A 25,995-nucleotide genomic window follows, 5' to 3' on the forward strand; every position below is an offset into this window, starting at 1 on the left:
CTAACTGTAACACCACTGTGTTTATACCCAGGGAAGCCCAGTGCAGTGCTGGTGTTGGGGCCATAACTGATAACGTCCTTGGAGGTTGATCTGGTCCCCTTGCAGCAATAATGTATATCTTGTACAGCCTTGAATTTCATGCATCCCAAAGCTGTATCAATTAGGAATGAATTCCAGCTGCAGGAAATAAGATGGCTGATTAGCAGTGTCTTTAACAGATCGCCCTTGTATTAGTCTCACAAAACCAGTGGGCTGGACGCCAGCGGCTGCTGGCTCGGGTCAGGCTCTCGATGGTTTCAGCCTCTGCACTTCTCCCGGCTTTTGTCACCTTCCCTCCCAAACTGCTGCGGGTCCCGCTCTCAGCTCAGCCCCCTTCAGGGCCAGGGAAAGAAGGGGGTGTCCTGCAGACTCCTGTTGACCAGAACTTGGCTTTTCAGTCTCAATGGCAGAACCAGGTGAGGCAGGAGGGCCTGGAACCCGTGATCTATAAACCGCCTAAGGGGCCGGCCTGGTGGCATAGTGCTTAAGTTCGCATGCTCTCCTGTGGCAACCTGGGGTTCGCAGGTTCGGATCCTGGGTGCAGACCTACACGCTGCTCATCAGCCATGCTGTGGTGGCATCCCACATACAAAATAGAGGAGGATTAGCACAGATGTTAGCTCAGTGACAATCTTCCTCACCAAAAAGACAAAAGAAAAAACCAAATGAAAGCAAGCACTTTCCCCCATCTCCTTCCACCCCCAAATGCCCCTTGCTACTGTGTTATAACATTGAACAATAACCGAGTTATTAGCGCTCATCAGAAGAGAGTAGAAAGGTCATGGGGGCACGACATACGACTACAGTGGGTCTGCCCGATCCCCAACCCCCAAGTGTTCAACTTGGAGAAGTTGGGTTTGTTTATTAGGGAAGTTGTGTCAGACGCACTGTTGTCATGTAGACAAAGCCAAGTCCAATGGCTGAAACAAGATTGTCACCCACTCTGTGTTGGCTCCAGAGACCCCGCCTGACCCTGCCCTCCCACAGGGGGCCCAGCATGTGTGTGACTCCCCGTGAGTCTCAGACACACGTGTGTTGTGGCCTGGAGACCCATGGGGAGCAGCCTGAGATTCTGGAAGGGAGCTGGAGAAGCTCTTGCCAAGAAGGTCTGCTCTGAGTGTGGAGAAACGGCCGAGGTGGGTGACAGCAGCTGAGAGGACCAGGGAGAGGAGACGTAGATGGAAGAGAAAGCGCTGGGCCCCACAGTGAGAGCCGAGGGTGCTGCTCTGCCTTGCAGTCTGGATGGCAGGGAGAGGTGGAGTCTGGTCCGTCTCCCCTCAGCATCCCCAGGTGGCAGCCCCAGCTCAGCCTCTATTCCTCTGAACCGGAAGGGCCGCCCTGCTCGGTCTGCAGACTGAAGCCTGTCCCCTCTGCCATGCCCCCTCCACAGCCTGTCCATGTCCCTCGGAACCAGCCTGGTCATTCAATGATCTTTCAACACTGTCTTTGGTTCCCAGTCGCTTATAAGACTTACCTTGACTCCTCCCGTCACCCATCCTTTTGGAAGGTGTCCGCAGATCTGTGCCAGCCGTCATCACGGTGAGGACTTCTCTCTCCATGTGCCTGCCTCCCTCCCTGGCTGTCAGGATAGGGTGACAAAAGGGACTTTGGGACTTCACAGTTTGCATCCTCATTCTCTCATTCTCATTCTCAAATAAATTAGGTGTTTGGTACACGTTGAATGAATGCTTGAATGCATGAATGAAAAAGATAAAAAGTATGCCCTGAGATTGTAGGAGCTCTCAGTGAGGACTCATCCTGAATTTTGGTTTCGCCTATAGCCTGGCGCCATAGTGAGATTTATTTTTAAGAGGTGCTCAAACATGCTGTGTTTATCAGCTGCTTCAAACCAGCCCTCTTGCTCTCATATGAAGAACGCGTGCTTTATGGTCAATATAAGTCATAAAAGATCACGTGGTTTTCTATGTCATTCTAGCAATAGGAGTCATAGAAAAAGGTCTGGTTGTGAATAAGAGAAACAAATATATGCAGTACTAATAGCTAGAAATCATGGCACTTTTGCTGGATAACAGGCATGTGGTAAACACTTGACACAATTTTCTTTAATCCTCAGAAAACTTGATAGAACCACAACTAGAAGGACCTCAACTAAGCTATACAACTACGTACCGGGGGGATTTGGGGACATAAAGCAGAAAAAAAAAGACGTCATGGCACTAGTTTTATCCCCATTTTCCAGACGAGACAACAGAGAAGCTCACTTGACCAAAGTCTCAGGTAAGTAGCAGAAACAGGGCTATCTGACTCCAGAACTTGTGCCCTGGCGCGGGTTGGGGTCTGCCCACCGTGCCTGGAGGTCTGCCATCCTTTACAGACGTGTCGTCAACCACAACGTAACACGCAAAACTTTGCACATAGCTTACTGTCCCCCCAAAGTCAACGTATTTGCAACGTTGAGAGAATAGGAGCCCCGGGGGTGGGGGGGGGGGGCGCTGGTATCTTCTGATTGGTGGAGACGGCCATCAACCAAGACCCTGGTGAGAGAAAAATCTCCTGTCAAAAGTAAATGTTCTCTTCAGTCTTAGTCCAGTCATGCGCCTCGCAGTCCAGATGGGCCTGAGCCGACACTTTCAAATCACTTGATTTCAAACTAATTAGAGGAAATTTAGAGAAGAGAAACAGAACTTAGAAGAGGAAGGAACTTATTCACAAGAAAAGACTGAAAATCAAACAGACTTTGACCAAATAATGAGTAGAAGTGAAACCGCAGGAAATTCCCTGCAAATATTCCAAGGATGCCAACCACAGGGAGGCTGGGAGCCTTGAAAGACAGAACGAGTGAGGGGATGAAACTGGGCAGAAGATCATTTAGGCGGACAATTGAGGAAGGTCCCTAACGCTGAGCTAGAACGTTGTGGAAGAGCCTTCGTCCCTCAAGGGGAGCTGTGGAAACCCTATAACTTGAGTCGTCAAACTCAATGCACACAGCGCTGGAAAACAGGGAGGCAGAGTTAATTATACACCCCACCCTGGGGCAGGCTGCATATGGGGTAAATACCATTCCTTTATGTCTTTAAGTTCTTTAGTTTTGATATTTGTTTCTTTGATGCCTGTTGACATGTTTTACCTTCAGTTTTATTCTTAGAAATTCAGTAGTTGTTTTCCTCTAAAATCAGGTGTAGTATTGTGAAAATTCTATTCAAAGGGTCTGAGGAGGCTAAGAATTGCTTAGTCCCAGTTAAATGGATAAAAGCAGCTTCCGAGAGACTGCCTGAAGTGTTGGGGGTGGGGTGCCCTGGGGAGAAGCCCACCAAATTGGAGGTTCACTGCGTTGGATGTAGACCAACTTGAGAGCAAGCCGGCCCAGTCACCTTCTCACGTCCTCAGAAACAGTGGGAGAGAGAGTGGGTGGGGTGACTCCTTCAGAAGAGCAAACAGACCAGTTCTCTGGGCTGAAGAGGATAATGCAGGAGGCCAGCCAGAGAGAGGCGTCCACTCTTTACCGGGCACGTTCTTCGGCTGTGTTTGCAGGCAGCAACCTGAAGGATGAGATAACATTTCCCTCCGGGATGAAGTGCACGCGAGCTTGGTTACCACTTATGAAGAGCTGGGGACCCCCCAGGCTCAGGGTCTCCCAGCTGCAGCCGAAAACCACTGCATGTGCGGCACCTCCGGGATGCCCGCACCTGCCCACATGAGGCTGGGCAAGGGCACGGAAGCAAAACACAGGTCTCCTCACTACCTGCTGCACTGTGAGCAAGAACGCCCTTTGTCTCTGGCCCAGGAATCTCCTGTCTTCCGCCAGCATCCGTGAGGCAGTAACAGGCTGAGTTCTCAGCTTGTATGCAGGGTCGAACCCCAGAGCCGGACAGATACCCTTCCCAACACATTCACACATGCTGAGGAGGTGCACATGTGGTCTTATCTTCCCCTTTCCAAGGCCAAAAGGTAGGATATCACACACATGGCTCCAAGTCTTGCTTTTTTGATGTAACAATGTATCCAGAAATCTTCATATACCTATAGAGAATTTCTCCTCTCTGTCTTGTAGCTCCACAGGAGCCCAGTGACAGATGTCCTGTGCTTTTCCAGTCCCCGATTGATGGATACTTAGGTCATCTCTATTATTTCGCTATTGCAAACATTGCTGTAGTAAATAGCTTTGTACATACATCATTTTAACACATGTGCAGATATATGGGTAAGATAAATTCTCAGAAAGAGAACTGAGCCAAAGGGCATATGCATTTGTAATCTGATACTGTTAAATTATCCATTGGATGTCTCTCTCTGTATATATTCCTGCCTGCTATTTATTAGAGTAGGTGTTTCTCCACAGCCTTTCCAACCGTACATTAATAAGCTTTTGGATGTTTACCAATCTGACAGGTGAAGAATTATGTCTCATTGTACTTTTAATTCGATGATGTATATTTTTATCATTGAGGTTGAATGTTTTTCCATATATTTAAGAACCGTTTGTATCTTCTTCCTGTGAAATGTTTTTATCTAGCCTCTTCCCATTATTCTATTGAGGTTTCTTTTTCTTAAAAGTTCTTCATACATTTGAGAGAGAGTGCTTTGTTTGTGATATAAATTGCAGTTTTTCCCAGTTTTTAATTGTCTTTTTTACTGTCTTTAAGATGTTTTTCCATGCAGTAATATTTTTTATTTTTATGCATTTGGATTTGACAATTGTTACTGCTTTGGGACTTTGAGTTATAATTAGAAAGGCTTTTTACCCACCAAATTTATAAACAGATTATCCCACATTTTCTCCTAGTGCATTTACAACTTCTTTGTTTGTTTGTTTAATCAACCAAAGTCCACAGTTTATATTAGGGTTCACTCTTGGTGGTGTACATTCTATGGGTTTGGACAAATGTATAATGACAGGTATCCATCATTGTCGGATCATACAGAGTAGTTTCACGGCCCTAAAAATCCTCTGTTCTCCCCCTATTTATGCCTCCTCTCCCCAACCCCTGACAGCCACTGATCTTTTTACTGTCTCCATAGGTGTGTCTTTTCCAGAATGTCATGTAGTCGGAATCATACAGCATGGAGCCTTTTCAGAAAGGCTTCTTTCACTTACTAATATGCATTTAAGGTTTCTCCATGTCTTTTCATGGCTTGATAGCTCATTTCTTTTTAACACTGAATAATATTCCATTGTCTGGATGAACCATAGTTTATCCATTCACCTACTGAAGGGCATCTTGGTTGCTGCCAAGTTTGGGCAATTATGCATAAAGCTGTTGTAAACATTGTATGCAGTTCACTTTTTTGCATCTAAACCTTTGACCCATTTGGAATTTATCCTGGTGCGTGGTAGGAAGTAAAGATTCAATTTGATTTTTCAGACGGCTCTTCAGTTGCTAGACACCACTAATGGAATAGTCTGTCTACACTGCAGGTTTGGGATATTATTACCTTTATTCTGTACTAAATTCCTGTATGAGCTTGGGTCAGTTTCTGGACTCTCTGCTTTGTTCCGCTTGTCCCAGTTCACCATCAGTACCACAGTGACTCATTATTGAGCCTTTATGACCTGCTTGATATCTACTAGGGTTTGTCTCCTCGTGTTGGTCTTCTTTTTTTTATTGAAGTATAATTTACATACAATATTATATTAGTTCCAGGGGTACAACATAGTGATTCGATATTTTTGTACATTACGAAATGACCATCACCTTAAGGCCAGCTACCATCTGTCACCATACAATGTTATTACAATATCGCTGACTATACTCCGTATGCTGTACATCACATCCTCATGACGTATTTATTTTATAACTGGAAGTTTGTACTTCTTCATACCTTTCACCTGTTTTGTCCATCTCCTCAATACCCTCCCCTCTGGCGACCACCAGTTTGTTTTCTGTATCTATTAGTCTGTTTCTTTTTTATTTTGTTTGCTCATTTGTTTTGTTCTTTAGGTTCCACATGTAAGTGAAATCATACAGTATTTGTCTTTCTCTTTCTGACTTATTTCACGTAGCTTAATGCCCTCTAGGTCCATCCATATTGTTGCAAATGGCAAGATTTCATTCTTTTTAATGGCTGAGTAGTACTCCGTTGTGTATATAAATCACTTCTTCTTTATCCTTTCATCTGTTGACGGACACTTGGGTTGTTTCGTTATCTCAGCTATTGTGAATAAGGCTGTAATGAACACCAGGGTTCATGTATCTCTTCGAGTTAGTGTTTTCATTTTCTTCAGATAATTACCCAAAAGTGGAATTGCTGGATCACGTGGTAGCTCTACTTTTAGTTTTTGAGGCACCTCCATACTGTTTTCCGTAGTGGCTGCACCAATTTACATGCCCACCAACAGTGCAGAAGTGTTCTCTTTTCCCCACATCCTCGCCAACTCTTGTTATGTCTTATCTTTTTGATAATAGCCATTCTGACAGGTGGAAGGTGATATCTCATTATGGTTTTATTTCTTTTTCAGAATTTCCTAGGTTACCCATTAGAATCAGCTTGCATGGTTCAAAAATAAATAAAACAAAACCACACTTTTGCACCAGTGTCTTGGTCAACAACAAAGCCCCATGGCTGTTCCTACTGGAATCACGTTGACCTTGTCAGTCAATGGAGAGAGGACGCGTGCAGTCGAATCTTCCCATCCAAGAATGTGCCATGTCTTTCTATTTGTTCAAGTCTTGTTGATGTCTTTAGTAGGGTTTTAACATTTTATTCGTACAATTCTTGCTCATAACTTGTTAAGCTTATTCCTATTATCTTGTTTGCTGCTACTACAAAGGGAGCCATTTCTCTCTGGTTGTCTTGTGTACATGAAAGCTATTGATTTCTGTACGTTCACTTTGTACTCTATCACCTATCGACTCTCTTACTGTTTCCAGCAGCGTTTCAACTGGGTTCTCTGGAAGTTTCCACGTGTACAGTCACAGCGTGTTCAACGATTGTGTCACCTGCTCCCGTCCAAGTGTCGTACCTCTGATTTCCTTCTCCTGTTACTATGGCTAATAGCCTCAGTAGATGTCAGCTAAAGGGTCATAGTGGGCCTCCTCACCAAAACCCTGAATGTGTAGAAATTCCTCTAGTGTTTCCTATCAAGCACGATGCTGGGTGTGTGTGTATGTGCGTGTGTGTGTGTATAATCACATCGGAAGACATCCATCTATTCTAGTTTATTGAGTTTTTATCAAAAGTAGTTGTTGGTTGTTGGATTTTGTCAGGTGGCTTCTCAGTGTCTGTGTTTATGGTCGTATTTTTGCATTTTAATTTTTTTAACGTCTTCCACTTTTGCATTTCTGGAATAAACCCACCTTGTAGTGACTACTGTATTGCTCTGTTGCTCTGCTGCTTGGTGGCTTGTATTTCATTCGGAATCTTCAATAGCCATAGCTGAGGGCCATCTGCAGCTGTCTTTCTGTATGGTCTCCGTCAGGTGGACGGATCGATAATATAGGCATTTTGTAACAAAGCAATTTGAAGACTTTCCTCATCTTTATATGGTCTGGAACAGTTTAAATCACCTTGAAATTGTCTGCTACTGAAGGTCAGTAGAATTCTCCCACAAAGCTAACTGGGCTTGGGGCTTCGGGAGAAGGAGCTCTTTGATCACTTTTTCTACTTATTCTATAGAAATTAGTATGTATGTATTTTCTGTAACTATTTCTCATGTTGTCCTACAAGATAAATTTTACTCTCAAAAGCCATTTTATGGGAAAAGAGGTGACCAATAACCACTATGTACCCAGTGCCACTCCTGCACAGATTTGCAATAGATGCTGTTGGTGCCACATACAGGCCCTCGCTACCTGGTGCCCCCGCCCCACTGGTGGGAGCCGCTCAGCACCAAGCAGACTGACCCCCTGGCACCCTGCATATTCCAGCGCTTTCTGTCATTTCAGCCTGAGACTAGACTTAGGGAAGCCCCCTCCTCGCCTCGCTTCTTCCCCATCCTAGGCTGTTTCTGTGACTCTCTTCCAAGTTCCTCCAGAGAGAACTCCCTCATAAATCACTGCCTGAGGATCCCAGCTTGGCCTCTGGTCCAGGGAGCCCGTGTCTGGAGTCCACCCCCCGGCCCCTCTCTCTCATCCACACACAGTCTGCGTGTGGCACTCATGCACTATCTATCACACGGCACCTTATGTTGCAGACAGTTCTGTTTTGTGTCATCCCACTGAATGCATGCTAAGTTCTCTGAAGGACAGGGCCGTGTCTTCGATATCTCGACGTCTCCTGCTTCACTTAGCAAGGTACTGAGGTTAACAGAAAGTGAATAAACAAACAACGCATTTCTTGGGCCACATAATTGTCCTGAATGTGGCAGAGCTGGAGTCAAGCTGAGTGAGGATTAATGAGGTGACAGGAGAGCAGTTTCTCTTTCTACAGATCTAATTTCCATGGAAAATCAAAAGGGAGACTCAGACCGGAGCCTCAAGAAGCAGCTCTCAGCTGTCTATGCCAAGTTACATGCATGTGCACGGACATCTGGATATTGAACGACTTTGAGAAATAATTATAAGTGTTATTTTCCATTTCTCTAAATACCTGCTTTAATTAAGCTGGAATCTTCAAAATGACGTCTCCATCAGAATGGCTCCTCTTTAGCCATTTCTCAACAGTCAGTGTGTCACTGGGTAGCTATTTTAGTTAGAATGTGGCTCCCTGGCAGCTGGCACCCTCACTCACTGTGCAGTGAGGCCCCGTTGGCAAATGATGCTCAGATCCACCCTGGGACCCCTTCCAGCCAAGGACCAGGAAAGGACCCATGTGCGAAAGCAGCCCTGCCGGCAGGTGGCAAGTGACCAGGCTGCTGGACCCTGTGGGAAGAGAAGCGCTGCATTCTGAGCTGCTTTTACACATTTTGGTCAGTCCTGGGGAAGAAATCCCAGGCAGGTCAGTGTGTTCTGTTTTCGCTTTCCTAAAGCAGAGTCGCTGCTGACTTCACGCCCAAAACGTGGGGAAGTAAGTGTCCAGTCGTTTCCTGAGCTGTCCATGCAGCCAGACCCCTGCAGGGAGGGGACAGCAATGACCAACCCAGCCAGGACCTGAGTGGTTTTCCGGATCTCAGAAATGGAGACTGCGGAAGGAAGGGGGTACTGGACCAGCCTGGGAAACGCCACTGCAGCTGATGGGCAGGCCCCTGACACTGGTGGGGTCACTCTCTGACTGCGGCCCGGTGCCCCACCCCCCTTCTCTCACCCACGCCTCCTTCTTCCCTCACCCGCAGCTGCTCGTCCTTCTCTTGCTTCCTCTCGACTCTCCCATCTCATCTCGAAGGAGCATCTGCATGGTGGGGCAGGGAGGGGGGACATCATTTAGGCTGTAGAACTAAGTGCTCGAGGCAGAAAGTTTCAGGTCAGGGCAACGAGCACGTGAAAGAACTTGTCACGTGCCCAGCACTGTCGCCTCTGGGAAGTAAATTTTACTAAACGCGAAGGTTCACTCCAGCATGCCCTGGTGGGCACACCGTCTCTTTAGAGAAACGGCCCATCATGTATTTGCGGCAGAATTCAACGGAGTGGGCACAACCAGCTGCTAACTGCCACATCCACCCTGACCACGTGCAGCACAGAACCCGGATCCCCACCAGCACAGATGTTTGTTAAAAGGTACCACAGGGGCCAGCCCGGTGGCTCAGCAGGTAAGTGCACACGTTCTGCTTCAGAGGCCTGGGGTTTGCTGTTCAGATCCCAGGTGCGGATATGGCACCGCTTGGCAAGCCATACTGTGGTAGGCATCCCACATATAAACTAGAGGAAGATGGGCATGGATGTTAGCTCAGGGCCAGTCTTCCTCAGCAAAAAGTGGAAGATTGGCAGCAGATGTTAGCTCAGGGCTAATCTTCCTCTAAAAAAAAATTTAAAAAGGTACCACAGGCTTATAGGTTCCCAACTCCATTCTCTCGACTCCCCGATGGAGGCCTGGAAAATCAGACGTGTTCCTAGCCCAGGAGCACGGATGGCTTGTCCCAGAAGATCCACCTTTGGCACCGACGCTCTGGGGGGCCCCTTCTTGGACTATTTAGTGGGAATTCTGGTTCCCGCCCAGAGGGAGGAATTCACCATCTAAGTGAAAAGAAAACGTAGCTGCACGAAGAGGCCCACAAGCCCCATTAGACCAGGAGCAGACTTGACCGAATCACACCCCCTGGGGCTCCTGACTCAGCAGGTTGATGGCACATTTTGAAGACACCCAGTCTGGGGTTTGCTCTTGAGGTTTCTTTTGTTTTGCTTGCTTTCCGTTCTTGCAGAGAATATCACTTCTGTTGGCAAGATTCCTTTGACTGTGGTCAGAAAGAGCATTGTCCTGTGAAAAGCAAGCCCTGAAGCCTCCACTGGATGCTCGTCATCAGCTCTTGGCCTCTGAGTCGATGGCAGGAAAGGAGGAAATGCTGAGGCCGAGGCTGGCAGGTGGAGGGCGTCTCTGGCAGCCGTGAGCACCGCCCCCATCCTGCAGCTGGGAATGGGGGCTCAGACAGTCAGAAAATGGCCCCGTGAGTTGAGTTTGACCTCAAAACTCTGCTCCTATCATATATAAAGAACACTAATGATAACAGCAACAGTATGAGTTGGGCGCCCTGCGAGTCTATGAGGCTGGTCCTCACGGAGCCCCTGGGACCCTCTCTGTTGTCAGATACGACGGCCACAGGCAAGCAGAAGCCATGTTTCTTAGTTCTCACCACAAACCCAGGAAAACACGCTGAGCCGGGGTTTGCGAGGCCCCGGGAAGCAGCTGCCTCAGAACCATGAAGAGACGAGGAGGCAGGAAACGGCAGCCGCCCCCCCTTGCTCCCGCCGCGTTGTGGGGCTCGGAGGCCCCTTAGGATGGAAAGAGCTGGATGGAATGGGAGGCGTTATTGCCTGCTCTCATCTCCCATCTGTCCTGTGGCTCTTTGGGGAGAACAGAGGCCCCAGTGCGCTGAATCAGAGAACTCGGCGTGTTTCCCCTGCTGTCGCTGGTCCGCCATGTCGCGCGCTGTTCTTGGGCGTGAGCCTAAGTCTCAAGGAGAAAACCCGTAGCAAAGACATCGTTCCTGAAACGTGACCCCAGACACAAGGCCAGGGCGGGTCCTGGGGAGCGTGCCACAGGCGTACAGAGCCCCCCTTCTGGGCCGGCCCAGGGGAGGCACCACGCGCCCCCAGACACCCCTGCCTCCCTAGCGTCACCTGTGAGGTGCTGTTCTGGAAAGGGACACGCTGGGCCAGGCGTCACTCCAGGGGCGCTGTCCTGCTGCAGCTCAGTCTGCCTTGACCGCCTCTCAGCTGAGCATCCAGCAGCCCTCGATGCCCAGGCTTCACTTTCCCCAAGTGCTCTTGGGGCACAGATCGCTAAGCGTGTGACACTCGCATCCCCAGCTCCTCCTGACCCCTGGACCTGGACTCACTCACAGCCCCAGGGAGGCGAGGAGGTCAGAAAAGCGCATCTGTCCGCATGTGGGAACAAGGAGCCTGTCCCTGGGCTGGGAGACAGGCATGTTTGAAGGACCTGGGTGCCTGGTACAGCTTGTCGCTAGTCCGGGTGGCCCTCAGGGACAGCTGGCTCCACTTGGGGGGGGTGGGGAGAGCGGGGAGTGAGGCAAGCGCAGGACCCACGGGCTGGCACCTGTTGTAACGGCGTCCTCGGCTCTCTCAGCCCCCGCCCCCATCCTGCACACAACACATTCCCGTCAGTGAATCTTCCAGTTAAGATGCAATTCTCGGGCTGGCCCCGTGCCCTAGTGGTTGCATTCCTATGCTCCCCTTCTGCAGCCTGGGGTTCACAGGTTGGGGTCCTGGGCGAGGACCTAGCACCACTGGTCAAGCCACACTGTGGCGGCATCCCACACAAAATAGAGGAAGATTGGCACAGATGTTAGCTCAGTGACAATCTTCCTCACCAAAAAAAAAAAAAAAAAAAACAATTCTCAGCCCACAGGCCCAGGGTGGGGGTGGTGGCAGGATTTCTGGGGGTGAATCTGGTGATTATGGTACACAGCCAAGCTACAGGCTCTGCGCCCCTCCCCTTAGGAGTCGCAGCCCGAAATCCAGCAGGCAGCCAGCTTCCTCTCCCTCTAGCTCGGGTGCTGGCCGTGGCCTGGTGTCGCCTGTTGGGTGGCAGGTCGCCCACGGTCCCATCTGCTCCCAGGACCCCACTGCGCACACGTGGGGAGAGGCAGACCTCTGTGTCCCTCAGGTAGAGAATCGGCAGGTGCACACGATCAGGTGCCCGCTGACCCTGGTTTTGAGAAGTAAGTGGACCTCTGGGAACCAGAGCTTTGCTGGGGCGCAGTCCTGAAACAAGGGGGCACGCGACCCCCACAAAGCACACCCTGTCGCTACGCAAAGCCCCAGGACGCAGCAGCCGCTTGGTGCTCGTCGGACCCTGCGTGGCTGTGGGCGGCGGGCCTGAGGGTGGGATGAGGTGAAGGGAGGGCGGCGTGCCGTGTCCTGACCCCTTCTCTGTCCCCCAGGCCTGGACGCGAGGCAAGCGCAGGTCGTCGTCCTGTCCTCGGGCACCAAGTGCATCAGCGGCGAGTACATCAATGACCAGGGGCTGGTGGTCAACGACTGCCACGCGGAGGTCGTGGCCCGGAGAGCGCTTGTCCACTTCCTGTACGCGCAGCTGGAGCTGCACCTGAGGTGAGCGGGCGCATCCCATCGACTCGCGCCCCGGACATGAGCTCACGGCTCTGTGGGTGACCCACGCGTCCTGGCTGGCGGCCCACAACTGGCTCAGACTGCTGCCCCCTTTACCCTGGCGGGTCCCCTGCACACGGGGCCCGGCCGTGAGCTTGAAATGATGTCCTCATTCAGACGGTGGCGTCTCCTGAGCTCACGCTGTCGCCCCACAGGCCGTCGAACACTGAAACGCCCAGCATCCTCCCCACTGTCCTCGGACCTCCATCCAAGCAACCTGCCTGCCCATGAGTGACCGCAGCAGACGGTTGGCAAGGTGCACACATGTCACCCCCACACACACGTGCGCACACGTGTGAACACACCTTGTCACACACCCCCTCATTCCATCCCATAACAGTGTCTATTAAGACACTCACAGCCATCTTGTCCACCCGGCTGCCATGACAGAACACCACCGGCTGGGCGGCCTGAGCAGCAAACACTGCCAGCTCAGTCTGCAGGCTGGAGGTCCGGAATCAAGGAACAAGCAGATCCAGCACCTTCTCGCTGTGTCCTCACACAGGGGAGGGGGCGAGGGGGCTCTCTGGGTCTCTTTTATATGGACACTAATCCCATCACAAGGCTCCACCCTCAGGACCTCATTGCCTCCCAAAGGCCCCACCTCCTAATAAAACCACATTGGGGGGTGGGTATCAATGCACGAATTTGGGGGACACGAGTATTCAGTGCATATCGAGGGGTTGGCTAGGGGCCAGTGCTCCCCTATGACCACAGCACCCCACGAATAAAGAAAGGCACGAGCAGCTACCACAATGCTCTTCACGAGGCCGGAATGCAGTCCAGTGTCAAGAAGACCGTGCAGAGAGAGGGCAGCCAGCCACAGCCGCCCGTGGACCACACGCTGCCAACTGTCATTCAGAGCATGCCCCAAGTCACTGCGCATGCTCCAGATGACAAAGACCAGGGGAGGACGGCACTGCAGGGCCGGTGGAGGAGCGCAGCAGCATCCCCAGAGGAGCAGCCCCCCAGCTCTGGCTCCAGCTGCCCCTTCCCTGTGGGGGGCAGTGAAGGCGACGTTCTTCCACTGCCAGCCTTCAGTCATTAACCCAGAACTAGCCTCCTGTTTCAAAAAGAGAAAGAAACAAAACCCCACAGAAAAGCCGCCTGCCTCTCGGATGCTGTTGGCCCTTGAAATGCGAGGGGCACACGGGGAGCTAAGAGTGGGCTCTGGGACAGCCTGTTCACTTGGAGCAACACCCTGCTCCCTGGCCACCTTCATCCAGCATGGAAGGGCGCTGGTGACATCAACACATCCACTCCATCTCCACGAAATTGCCCCCCTTCAAAGGAGACCCAGGATTCAGCCTTTCCCCTAGGCTCGGTGCCTCTGAGCCGCAGAAAAGCGTGGGGAGCTGATGGCCCCAATCGGTGTTCTGTTCCGAGAACTTCTCGGCCGGGCAAGCTTCTCACAGAGCACAGATTTCCGCAAGGACAGCACGGCCTCCCCCAGGCGCTGGGCTGTGAGGCAGCCTGCTGTCTTGTCTCCCTTCTGCCAGCCTTGTCCTGGGGCCACAGGGCTCAGGTGCCACCAGACAAGCCCCAGGCCAGCTCCCCCTGTCCCCAGCCAGCAGGTCAGAGCGTGTCTGAAACATAGGCCAGGCTCGACTCCACTGCCCTGCGCCCCCCTGTCCCGGATGTGCTCACGTCCCGCCCTGTCCCAGGACCCGAGTGCAAGGCCAGCGATGGGCTTGGGGACGTCGTCTGCTTCTTGCCTCCTCCAAGCATGTTCTAAGGGGGCATTCCAAAAGGAAATGTGCTCCCACGGTGGACTGTCCAATGTTCTGGGCCGGCTGCTCCGGCCGTCGGGAAGCAGCAGGCTGTCGCCTGTGCTGGCGTCTCTCCCTACGACACACTGAGCAGAGCGGAATCGCAAGTGGATGTGAGCACACGGCCATCCAGGCGCGTCCCAGCCCCAAGCGATTGGTCACGGAGACTTGACAGCTGTGGGCGTCCTTGTCTTCATCGCATCTTCCCGCTGCCCTTCCAAGTCCTCTGAAGCAGTGTTCTTCAATTCCACTAATAATGGGGTCTCATGGGGCTTCGGGGAGTGACTCAGGCGTGCCACTGGCACGTGCAGCAGCCACAGAAAGGGGAGGGTGGCCCAGAGGCGTGCCGCACAGACTCACAGGGAATGGCGCCCTAGTGCCCCCAATTAATTCTCATCTGAGCCCATGTGCGGGGAGCCGCAGCCTCACGCACCGTCCCTCACGGGTTCCAGGCCCACTGAGGGTGTGGCCAAGCCCAACTGTTGCCAATCTCTCCAAATGTGGGGAAGGGTTTCTCCTAATGTCTGCTGCTCAATCAGAAATATTCCCAAATACCCTAACTCTGGTCTGGGTCACAGCTGGCGCCGGCCGCTGGCCGGCAAGCATGCAGGACCCTGCCTTCGTGGGGGCTGAGCAGCAGCTGCAGAGAGCCAGCACAGCCCAGGGGGCGCCGGGATCTGCACCCAGAGACCCAGGGCCGGCGTTTGCTCCAAGTTCTGGGAGGGGTGGGGGCACCTGGCAGTGGAGGGAGCAGAGGCAGGGAAGCAGAAAGGCTGGCGGATGCCTCTCGGGTTTCCTGGGGAGAAAATGTCTGTTCTGCTGCCTGTGTGATCTCAGGACCCGGGAAATCAGAATCCATCACCAATGGGGCAGAACGTGTAAAAACAGCAAGAGCGGCAGAAAGTAGACTGCCTGTGATGAGCGAGCACAAGGGCGGGGAGGGAGGGCCGCCAGCAGACCCGGCACAGGGCCACGGCGACCCGAGAAGGAGGCCGGGAGACTCTGAGGGCACAGGCCTGGACCCCAGAGGCTGTTCGACGTTCTCCATGGTCGCATGCAGAAGAAAAGCACTTCCGTGCACAGATTTCCCGCTGGACTGGCGGCCGGGCCCTCCCCACCCTGCAGAAAGCCCCACGGAGGCCAAGTCCAGGTGACAGTGCCCCCACCTGACGGCACATAGGCAGCCTGTGAAGCACGTTCTATAAACACTGAGACATGGCTGACACCCGCTGGGAAGCTGGCTGTGTAGACGAGCAGCCCAAGACAGAAAAGGCAGGGAGTGAGATGACTGTGCGTCTGCAGGCCATGTTTGCTTGCACGTGGCTTCGCTGTGGCCTGGTCTGGAAGTTTCCGTGCAGGGAGAAAACACAATGTGAAGGGTGAGGAGGACAGAAACCGGGGGCAACCGCCCAAGGCGGGGCAGCAGCGTCCTGGGGTCAAAGTGCATGGGCGGGCTTGAGGCACATGGTGACAGGAGCCTCTCTCTGTCCTCTGTCCCCAGCAAGCGCCGCGAGGACTGGGAGCGCTCCGTCTTCGTGCGGGCCAAGGAGGGCGGCTACCGGCTGAGGGAGAACGTGCTGTTCCACCTCTACGTGAGCACGTCGCCCTGCGGGGACGCGCGGCTCAACTCGCCCTACGAGATCACCACCGACAAGCGTAAGAGAACACCTTCCCACTTTCCTGCCAGCAGCCCAGACCCGGCTCCAGGCACCCGTGCTGACCCCGCTGGTGTGGGGCCGGGCCTCAGAGGACTGGGCCCACAGAGAGCTGCTTAATCACCCCTCCGACATGTTAGCCTGAAATGCCCAGACCGTGGGAGCCCAGTAGCTTGACTCTAAAATTAGCTATTTAATGGCCCCAGTTCCGCTCCATTTTAATCGGTCAGAAGGCCCCCGTCCCAGTCTGGAGAATAGGATGAAGGAGAGCAGAGATGAGAACTACACAGAGTGGGAGCAACTCCAGCTGGCTGTGTCTGCCTTCATTTGCAACTGCGGGGAGAGTAAGGCTCAGCTTTTTAACCAAGCCAGTGTTGGGTGATGCCCACAAAGGCACCTCTCCAGGGGCTGTGCTGAGCCCCCGGGCAGGGCCCACCCTCTCGGGGATTTTAGCAGAGCAGGTGCACGGAAAGCAGTCGTCTCCACCCTCAGCGAGAGGTGACACTGTTCCCGAGTGGGGACACACCGGGGTCTCCTTGGTGTGGCTCTGATGATGTCAGGATACCTCCAGGGAGAAAGAAACTCCCTGCGGCTGCTCCATAAGAGGGGTGAGGAGATTCTACTGCTGACGTTGCGTGTGTTACACATACTTGTGTATGCGCCCCACACACACGTAGATCCTTTCAGAAGCAGTACAAGGCAGGTCTTCTGATGTCGGCAGTGAAGTTAAATGTACGCGTGTGATGAGGGACCTTGTCCCATTAGGGTGTTGACGCATCCAGGCTCAGTCTTGGGCGCAGAGAGAACTTAAAGTAGAAACACACCAGACACCCCACTTTTAAAGGTTCCTGACAACCCCCATCAAGGCTCCACGTGTGTCCCACTTCCCAGAGGAAAGATGAGCACTTTCTGGAGGCCTCTGCGTTGCAGGCTAAAGGAGGTGCAGGAGCAGAGTGCTGTTGGGTCCCACACGTGTTGAACCCGGGGCCCCTCACTCAGGCTGGAGGCTGGCCCAGGAAAGTGCTCCCTCCTGTTTGCCCACTTTCCGCCCAGCCCGTCGCCTTCCCTGTGGAGAGGGGGACAGAGTCCTCAAGGAACATTTTCATTCGTGTCTCAGGCCGCCTGGGCTGCTGTAACAGAACCCCACACACCAGGCGGCTCCTAAACCAGAGACGTTGACTTCTCAGTTCTGGAGGCTGGAAGTCGGGATCAGGGTGCTGGCAGACTCAGTGTCTGGCGAGGGCTCGCTCCTGGTTCATGGATGCCATCTTCTCGCTGTGTCCTCACATGGTGGAGGGGACAAGGGAGCTCTCTGTGTCTCTTTTATAGGGGCGTTAATCCCATTCATGGGGACTCCATCCTCATGACCTAATCTAAACCAAATCACCTCCCAGAGGCCCCACCTCCAAATATCATCTCACCGGGGCGGTTAGGGCTTCAACATACGGATTTCGAGGGGCACAAGCATTCACTCCAAGACAACACACTATGGAAAGTAAAAGGAAGAACCAAGTGGAATTGAGAATCAAGAGAAGGGAGGAAAACAAATATCAGGACCCTCTCAGGGGACTGCCCCGGGAGGGCGGGAGGCGGGGGCCCTGTCCACCTGAGCAGGGGGCACAGCTGCAGTCCTGGGGGCGTGAGACCACGCAGACTCAAAAAGAGAAAGGAAGGAAAAGATGCTGTGAGGTTGGTTCATTTTTCCTGGAGATGTTTATCTGCTGGACCCACATGATACCACCTCTGCCATGAAATGTGAAATGTGGCCCATTAGACAGCTACTTGGAATTACCTTTCCGTTTTCTCTCGAAAGGCTTGGAGTCATGAAGACCCAGCCTAGGAGCCCAGGTTCTGGGAGGGAAAGTCCCCAGGACGTTTGGGGCCATCCTTAATTTATTCAGCTTCCTCCCGGTGGGGGTCTGGCAGCCAGGTGAGGACGGCAGGAGCCTCAGTCACGCCTGAGGCCACAGTCTCTCCAGAGGGATGTTTCTAGCTCATTGGGCCCCCACGCCTGTACATTGGGCACCCACTGTGGCTGCCCAGCCCTCGATTCTGACTTGCAAAGCCAGCAGTTTAGAAAAACAAGCAGATACATCTGGGATGCACCCTGGGGTTCACTTGCAGACACAGATGTCTTTTACTTCACCGTGCTTTTAAGAAGTGGCAGGTGCAGGTAGGAGAAAAACATCAAGCATTTCCCCCACATTTTCACAGCAGCTATGCCAGGCGGACACAAGCTGCTGCTCCTGGGTTATGCAGACGGGGGTTTCTCTGAGCACGTCCTACAGGGCACCCCGGAGAAGGGGTACCTGGCGACGCTGCCCCACAGACTCGTCAGCCCAGATCGTACATTGCCTTTCCCTTATTTGGTCAGTAGGGCAAGAAAACCCAAATTCCTGCCGTCCCCTGCCTGGAAGGGCCTCCTGGAGAGACCGCTAGTATTCTCCACACTCCCGAGGAAGGCACGAGGCTCAGGAATCGTTTTCCTTTTAGAGAGAATTCACTACCATCAAGGGGGCTCAGCATGCCGCTCACTCGTATAGTGTTTCTCTCTGCTGCTGTTCAAAGAGAGTTGGATCCAGAAGAGAGGATGCGAGTGAGGGGACCTCTGCTCTGAGGGGCTCCCACTGGAGCAGAGTCAATGGGGACAGGCCTGCAGGGCCATTCCCAGAGGTCAGCGCATCCACCTCCTGCAAGTTAACCCTGTAGAAACCCAGCCTCACTGCCCCGTGGCCTCGAGGTCCGTGCTCCTAAATGGAGCCCAGAGCACACGGTCCTGAGGGTCACAGCAATGTTGTAAGGTCCACAAATGCAGACTGCAGAGCACAGAGGTGCTCGGGCCACTCCCCTGAGGTCATCATGGGTTCTGACGAGCTCGCTGCAGTCTGGGAGAAGCTCCGGCACTGGAGACCCAGGTCTCCGAGGTGCTGTCCACCACCTGGCCCACTCTGGGGCGGCCTCTCTCCTCTCGCCACTATGTCGCCCTGCTTGGTCCCGATCACTTTAGCTCATTTTATTCTCCCTCCCTCACTTGGTCTGCAAGGAGCTGTTGTCATCCCTACACAGGCCCATGGCATGCCTGCCCCTCCACCAGCCACAGCCGTGCCCCGACTCTCCTAGCCCCTTCAGCTTCCTCTCCCCCTCCATACACACACACGTGCACAAGAACACACACACATACAGACGAGCACACACACGTGAATAAGCACACACACACATACAGACGAGCACACACATGTGAATAAGCACACACACACATACAGACGAGCACACACACGTGAATAAGCACACACACACATACAGACGAGCACACACATGTGAATAAGCACACACACACATACAGACAAGCACACACACGTGAATAAGCACACACACACATACAGACGAGCACACACACGTGAATAAGCACACGTGCACATACAGACAAGCACACACACGTGAATAAGCACACACACACATACAGACGAGCACACACACGTGAATAAGCACACACACACATACAGACGAGCACACACACGTGAATAAGCACACACACACAGACAGACGAGCACACACACGTGAATAAGCACACACACACAGACAGACGAGCACACACACGTGAATAAGCACACGTGCACATACAGACGAGCACACACACGTGAATAAGCACACACACACAGACAGACGAGCACACACATGTGAATAAGCACACACACACATACAGACAAGCACACACACGTGAATAAGCACACACACACATACAGACAAGCACACACACGTGAATAAGCACACACACACATACAGACGAGCACACACACGTGAATAAGCACACACACACATACAGACGAGCACACACACGTGAATAAGCACACACACACATACAGACGAGCACACGCACGTGAATAAGCACACGTGCACAGACAGACGAGCACACACACGTGAATAAGCACACACACACATACAGACGAGCACACACACGTGAATAAGCACACACATGCACATACAGACGAGCACACATACGTGAATAAGCACACACACACATACAGACAAGCACACACACGTGAATAAGCACACGTGCACATACAGACAAGCACACACACGTGAATAAGCACACACACACATACAGACGAGCACACACACGTGAATAAGCACACACACACATACAGACGAGCACACACACGTGAATAAGCACACACACACATACAGACGAGCACACACACGTGAATAAGCACACACACACATACAGACGAGCACACACACGTGAATAAGCACACACATGCACATACAGACGAGCACACATACGTGAATAAGCACACACACACATACAGACAAGCACACACACGTGAATAAGCACACGTGCACATACAGACAAGCACACACACGTGAATAAGCACACACACACATACAGACGAGCACACACACGTGAATAAGCACACACACACATACAGACGAGCACACACATGTGAATAAGCACACACACACATACAGACAAGCACACACACGTGAATAAGCACACACACACAGACAGACGAGCACACACACGTGAATAAGCACACACGCACATACAGACGAGCACACACACGTGAATAAGCACACACACACATACAGACGAGCACACACACGTGAATAAGCACACACACACATACAGACGAGCACACACACGTGAATAAGCACACATGCACAGACAGACGAGCACACACACGTGAATAAGCACACACACACATACAGACAAGCACACACACGTGAATAAGCACACATGCACATACAGACGAGCACACACACGTGAATAAGCACACACACACATACAGACGAGCACACACACGTGAATAAGCACACACACACATACAGACGAGCACACACATGTGAATAAGCACACATGCACATACAGACGAGCACACACACGTGAATAAGCACACACACACATACAGACGAGCACACACACGTGAATAAGCACACACACACATACAGACGAGCACACACACGTGAATAAGCACACACACACATACAGACGAGCACACACACGTGAATAAGCACACACACACATACAGACGAGCACACACACGTGAATAAGCACACGTGCACATACAGACGAGCACACACACGTGAATAAGCACACACACACATACAGACGAGCACACACACGTGAATAAGCACAGGTGCACATACAGACGAGCACACACACGTGAATAAGCACACACACACAGACAGACGAGCACACACACGTGAATAAGCACACGTGCACATACAGACGAGCACACACACGTGAATAAGCACACACACACAGACAGACGAGCACACACACGTGAATAAGCACACACACACATACAGACGAGCACACACACGTGAATAAGCACACACACACATACAGACGAGCACACACACGTGAATAAGCACACACACACATACAGACGAGCACACACACGTGAATAAGCACACACACACATACAGACGAGCACACACACGTGAATAAGCACACACACACATACAGACGAGCACACACACGTGAATAAGCACACGTGCACATACAGACGAGCACACACACGTGAATAAGCACACACACACATACAGACGAGCACACACACGTGAATAAGCACACACACACAGACAGACGAGCACACACACGTGAATAAGCACACACACACATACAGACGAGCACACACACGTGAATAAGCACACACACACATACAGACGAGCACACACACGTGAATAAGCACACACACACATACAGACGAGCACACACACGTGAATAAGCACACACACATACAGACGAGCACACACACGTGAATAAGCACACACACACATACAGACGAGCACACACACGTGAATAAGCACACACACACATACAGACGAGCACACACACGTGAATAAGCACACACGCACATACAGACGAGCACACACACGTGAATAAGCACACATGCACAGACAGACGAGCACACACACGTGAATAAGCACACACACACATACAGACGAGCACACACACGTGAATAAGCACACGTGCACATACAGACGAGCACACACACGTGAATAAGCACACACGCACATACAGACGAGCACACACACGTGAATAAGCACACACACACAGACAGACGAGCACACACACGTGAATAAGCACACACACACAGACAGACGAGCACACACACGTGAATAAGCACACACACACATACAGACGAGCACACACACGTGAATAAGCACACACATGCACATACAGACGAGCACACATACGTGAATAAGCACACACACATACAGACAAGCACACACACGTGAATAAGCACACACGCACATACAGACGAGCACACACACGTGAATAAGCACACACACACAGACAGACGAGCACACACACGTGAATAAGCACACACACACATACAGACGAGCACACACACGTGAATAAGCACACACACATACAGACAAGCACACACACGTGAATAAGCACACACGCACATACAGACGAGCACACACACGTGAATAAGCACACACACACAGACAGACGAGCACACACACGTGAATAAGCACACACACACAGACAGACGAGCACACACACGTGAATAAGCACACACACACATACAGACGAGCACACACACGTGAATAAGCACACATGCACATACAGACGAGCACACACACGTGAATAAGCACACACACACATACAGACGAGCACACACACGTGAATAAGCACACACGCACATACAGACGAGCACACACACGTGAATAAGCACACACACACAGACAGACGAGCACACACACGTGAATAAGCACACACACACATACAGACGAGCACACACACGTGAATAAGCACACACACACATACAGACGAGCACACACACGTGAATAAGCACACACACACATACAGACGAGCACACACACGTGAATAAGCACACACACACATACAGACGAGCACACACACGTGAATAAGCACACACGCACATACAGACGAGCACACACACGTGAATAAGCACACACACACAGACAGACGAGCACACACACGTGAATAAGCACACACACACATACAGACGAGCACACACACGTGAATAAGCACACACACACATACAGACGAGCACACACACGTGAATAAGCACACACACACATACAGACAAGCACACACACGTGAATAAGCACACGTGCACATACAGACAAGCACACACACGTGAATAAGCACACGTGCACATACAGACAAGCACACACACGTGAATAAGCACACACACACATACAGACGAGCACACACACGTGAATAAGCACACACACACATACAGACGAGCACACACACGTGAATAAGCACACACACACATACAGACGAGCACACACACGTGAATAAGCACACACACATACAGACGAGCACACACACGTGAATAAGCACACATGCACAGACAGACGAGCACACACACGTGAATAAGCACACACACACATACAGACGAGCACACACACGTGAATAAGCACACACACACATACAGACGAGCACACACACGTGAATAAGCACACACACACATACAGACGAGCACACACACGTGAATAAGCACACATGCACATACAGACGAGCACACACACGTGAATAAGCACACATGCACATACAGACGAGCACACACACGTGAATAAGCACACACACACATACAGACGAGCACACACACGTGAATAAGCACACACACACATACAGACGAGCACACACATGTGAATAAGCACACATGCACATACAGACGAGCACACACACGTGAATAAGCACACACACACATACAGACGAGCACACACACGTGAATAAGCACACATGCACATACAGACGAGCACACACACGTGAATAAGCACACACACACATACAGACAAGCACACACACGTGAATAAGCACACACACACATACAGACGAGCACACACACGTGAATAAGCACACACACACATACAGACGAGCACACACACGTGAATAAGCACACACACACAGACAGACGAGCACACACACGTGAATAAGCACACACACACATACAGACGAGCACACACACGTGAATAAGCACACACACACAGACAGACGAGCACACACATGTGAATAAGCACACACACACATACAGACGAGCACACACACGTGAATAAGCACACACGCACATACAGACGAGCACACACACGTGAATAAGCACACACACACAGACAGACGAGCACACACACGTGAATAAGCACACACACACAGACAGACGAGCACACGCACGTGAATAAGCACACACACAGACAGACGAGCACACACACGTGAATAAGCACACACACACATACAGACGAGCACACACACGTGAATAAGCACACACACACATACAGACAAGCACACACACGTGAATAAGCACACACGCACATACAGACGAGCACACACACGTGAATAAGCACACACACACATACAGACGAGCACACACACGTGAATAAGCACACACGCACATACAGACGAGCACACACACGTGAATAAGCACACACACACATACAGACGAGCACACACACGTGAATAAGCACACACGCACAGACAGACGAGCACACACACGTGAATAAGCACACACACACATACAGACGAGCACACACACGTGAATAAGCACACACGCACAGACAGACGAGCACACACACGTGAATAAGCACACACACACATACAGACGAGCACACACACGTGAATAAGCACACACACACATACAGACGAGCACACACACGTGAATAAGCATACATGCACATACAGACGAGCACACACACGTGAATAAGCACACACACACATACAGACGAGCACACACACGTGAATAAGCACACACGCACAGACAGACGAGCACACACACGTGAATAAGCACACACACACATACAGACGAGCACACACACGTGAATAAGCACACACACACATACAGACGAGCACACACACGTGAATAAGCACACACGCACATACAGACGAGCACACACACGTGAATAAGCACACACGCACATACAGACGAGCACACACACGTGAATAAGCATACATGCACATACAGACGAGCACACACACGTGAATAAGCACACACACACATACAGACGAGCACACACACGTGAATAAGCACACACACACATACAGACGAGCACACACACGTGAATAAGCATACATGCACATACAGACGAGCACACACACGTGAATAAGCACACACACACATACAGACGAGCACACACACGTGAATAAGCACACACACACAGACAGACGAGCACACACATGTGAATAAGCACACACACACATACAGACGAGCACACACACGTGAATAAGCACACACGCACATACAGACGAGCACACACACGTGAATAAGCATACACGCACATACAGACGAGCACACACACGTGAATAAGCACACACACACATACAGACGAGCACACACACGTGAATAAGCACACACGCACATACAGACGAGCACACACACGTGAATAAGCACACACGCACATACAGACGAGCACACACACGTGAATAAGCACACACACACAGACAGACGAGCACACACACGTGAATAAGCACACACACACATACAGACGAGCACACACACGTGAATAAGCACACACACACATACAGACGAGCACACACACGTGAATAAGCACACACACACATACAGACGAGCACACACACGTGAATAAGCACACACACACAGACAGACGAGCACACACACGTGAATAAGCACACACACACATACAGACGAGCACACACACGTGAATAAGCACACACACACACAGACGAGCACACACACGTGAATAAGCACACACACACATACAGACGAGCACACACACGTGAATAAGCACACACACACATACAGACGAGCACACACATGTCAATAAGCACACACACACATACAGATGAGCACACACACGTGAATAAGCACACACACACATACAGACGAGCACACACACGTGAATAAGCACACACACACATACAGACGAGCACACACACGTGAATAAGCACACACACACATACAGACGAGCACACACATGTGA

At 51.4% G+C, this 25,995-nt stretch overlaps 1 protein-coding gene across 2 annotated transcripts in view; it reads left to right on the forward strand.

Moving 5' to 3' along the window:
* The window catches only part of ADARB2 (adenosine deaminase RNA specific B2 (inactive)), a 467,604-nt gene that overhangs the window by 403,094 nt on the left and 38,515 nt on the right, over positions 1–25,995 (forward strand). For both annotated transcript variants that reach the window (XM_070500990.1, XM_070500989.1), the window contains 2 exons: positions 12,431–12,599; positions 15,927–16,081. In XM_070500990.1, the coding sequence (XP_070357091.1) occupies positions 12,431–12,599; positions 15,927–16,081 (324 nt within the window). The remainder of the gene's footprint in view (positions 1–12,430; positions 12,600–15,926; positions 16,082–25,995) is intronic.

This window comes from Equus asinus, chromosome 29 (genome assembly GCF_041296235.1).
Source record: "Equus asinus isolate D_3611 breed Donkey chromosome 29, EquAss-T2T_v2, whole genome shotgun sequence".
Classification (NCBI taxonomy): domain Eukaryota; kingdom Metazoa; phylum Chordata; class Mammalia; order Perissodactyla; family Equidae; genus Equus; species Equus asinus.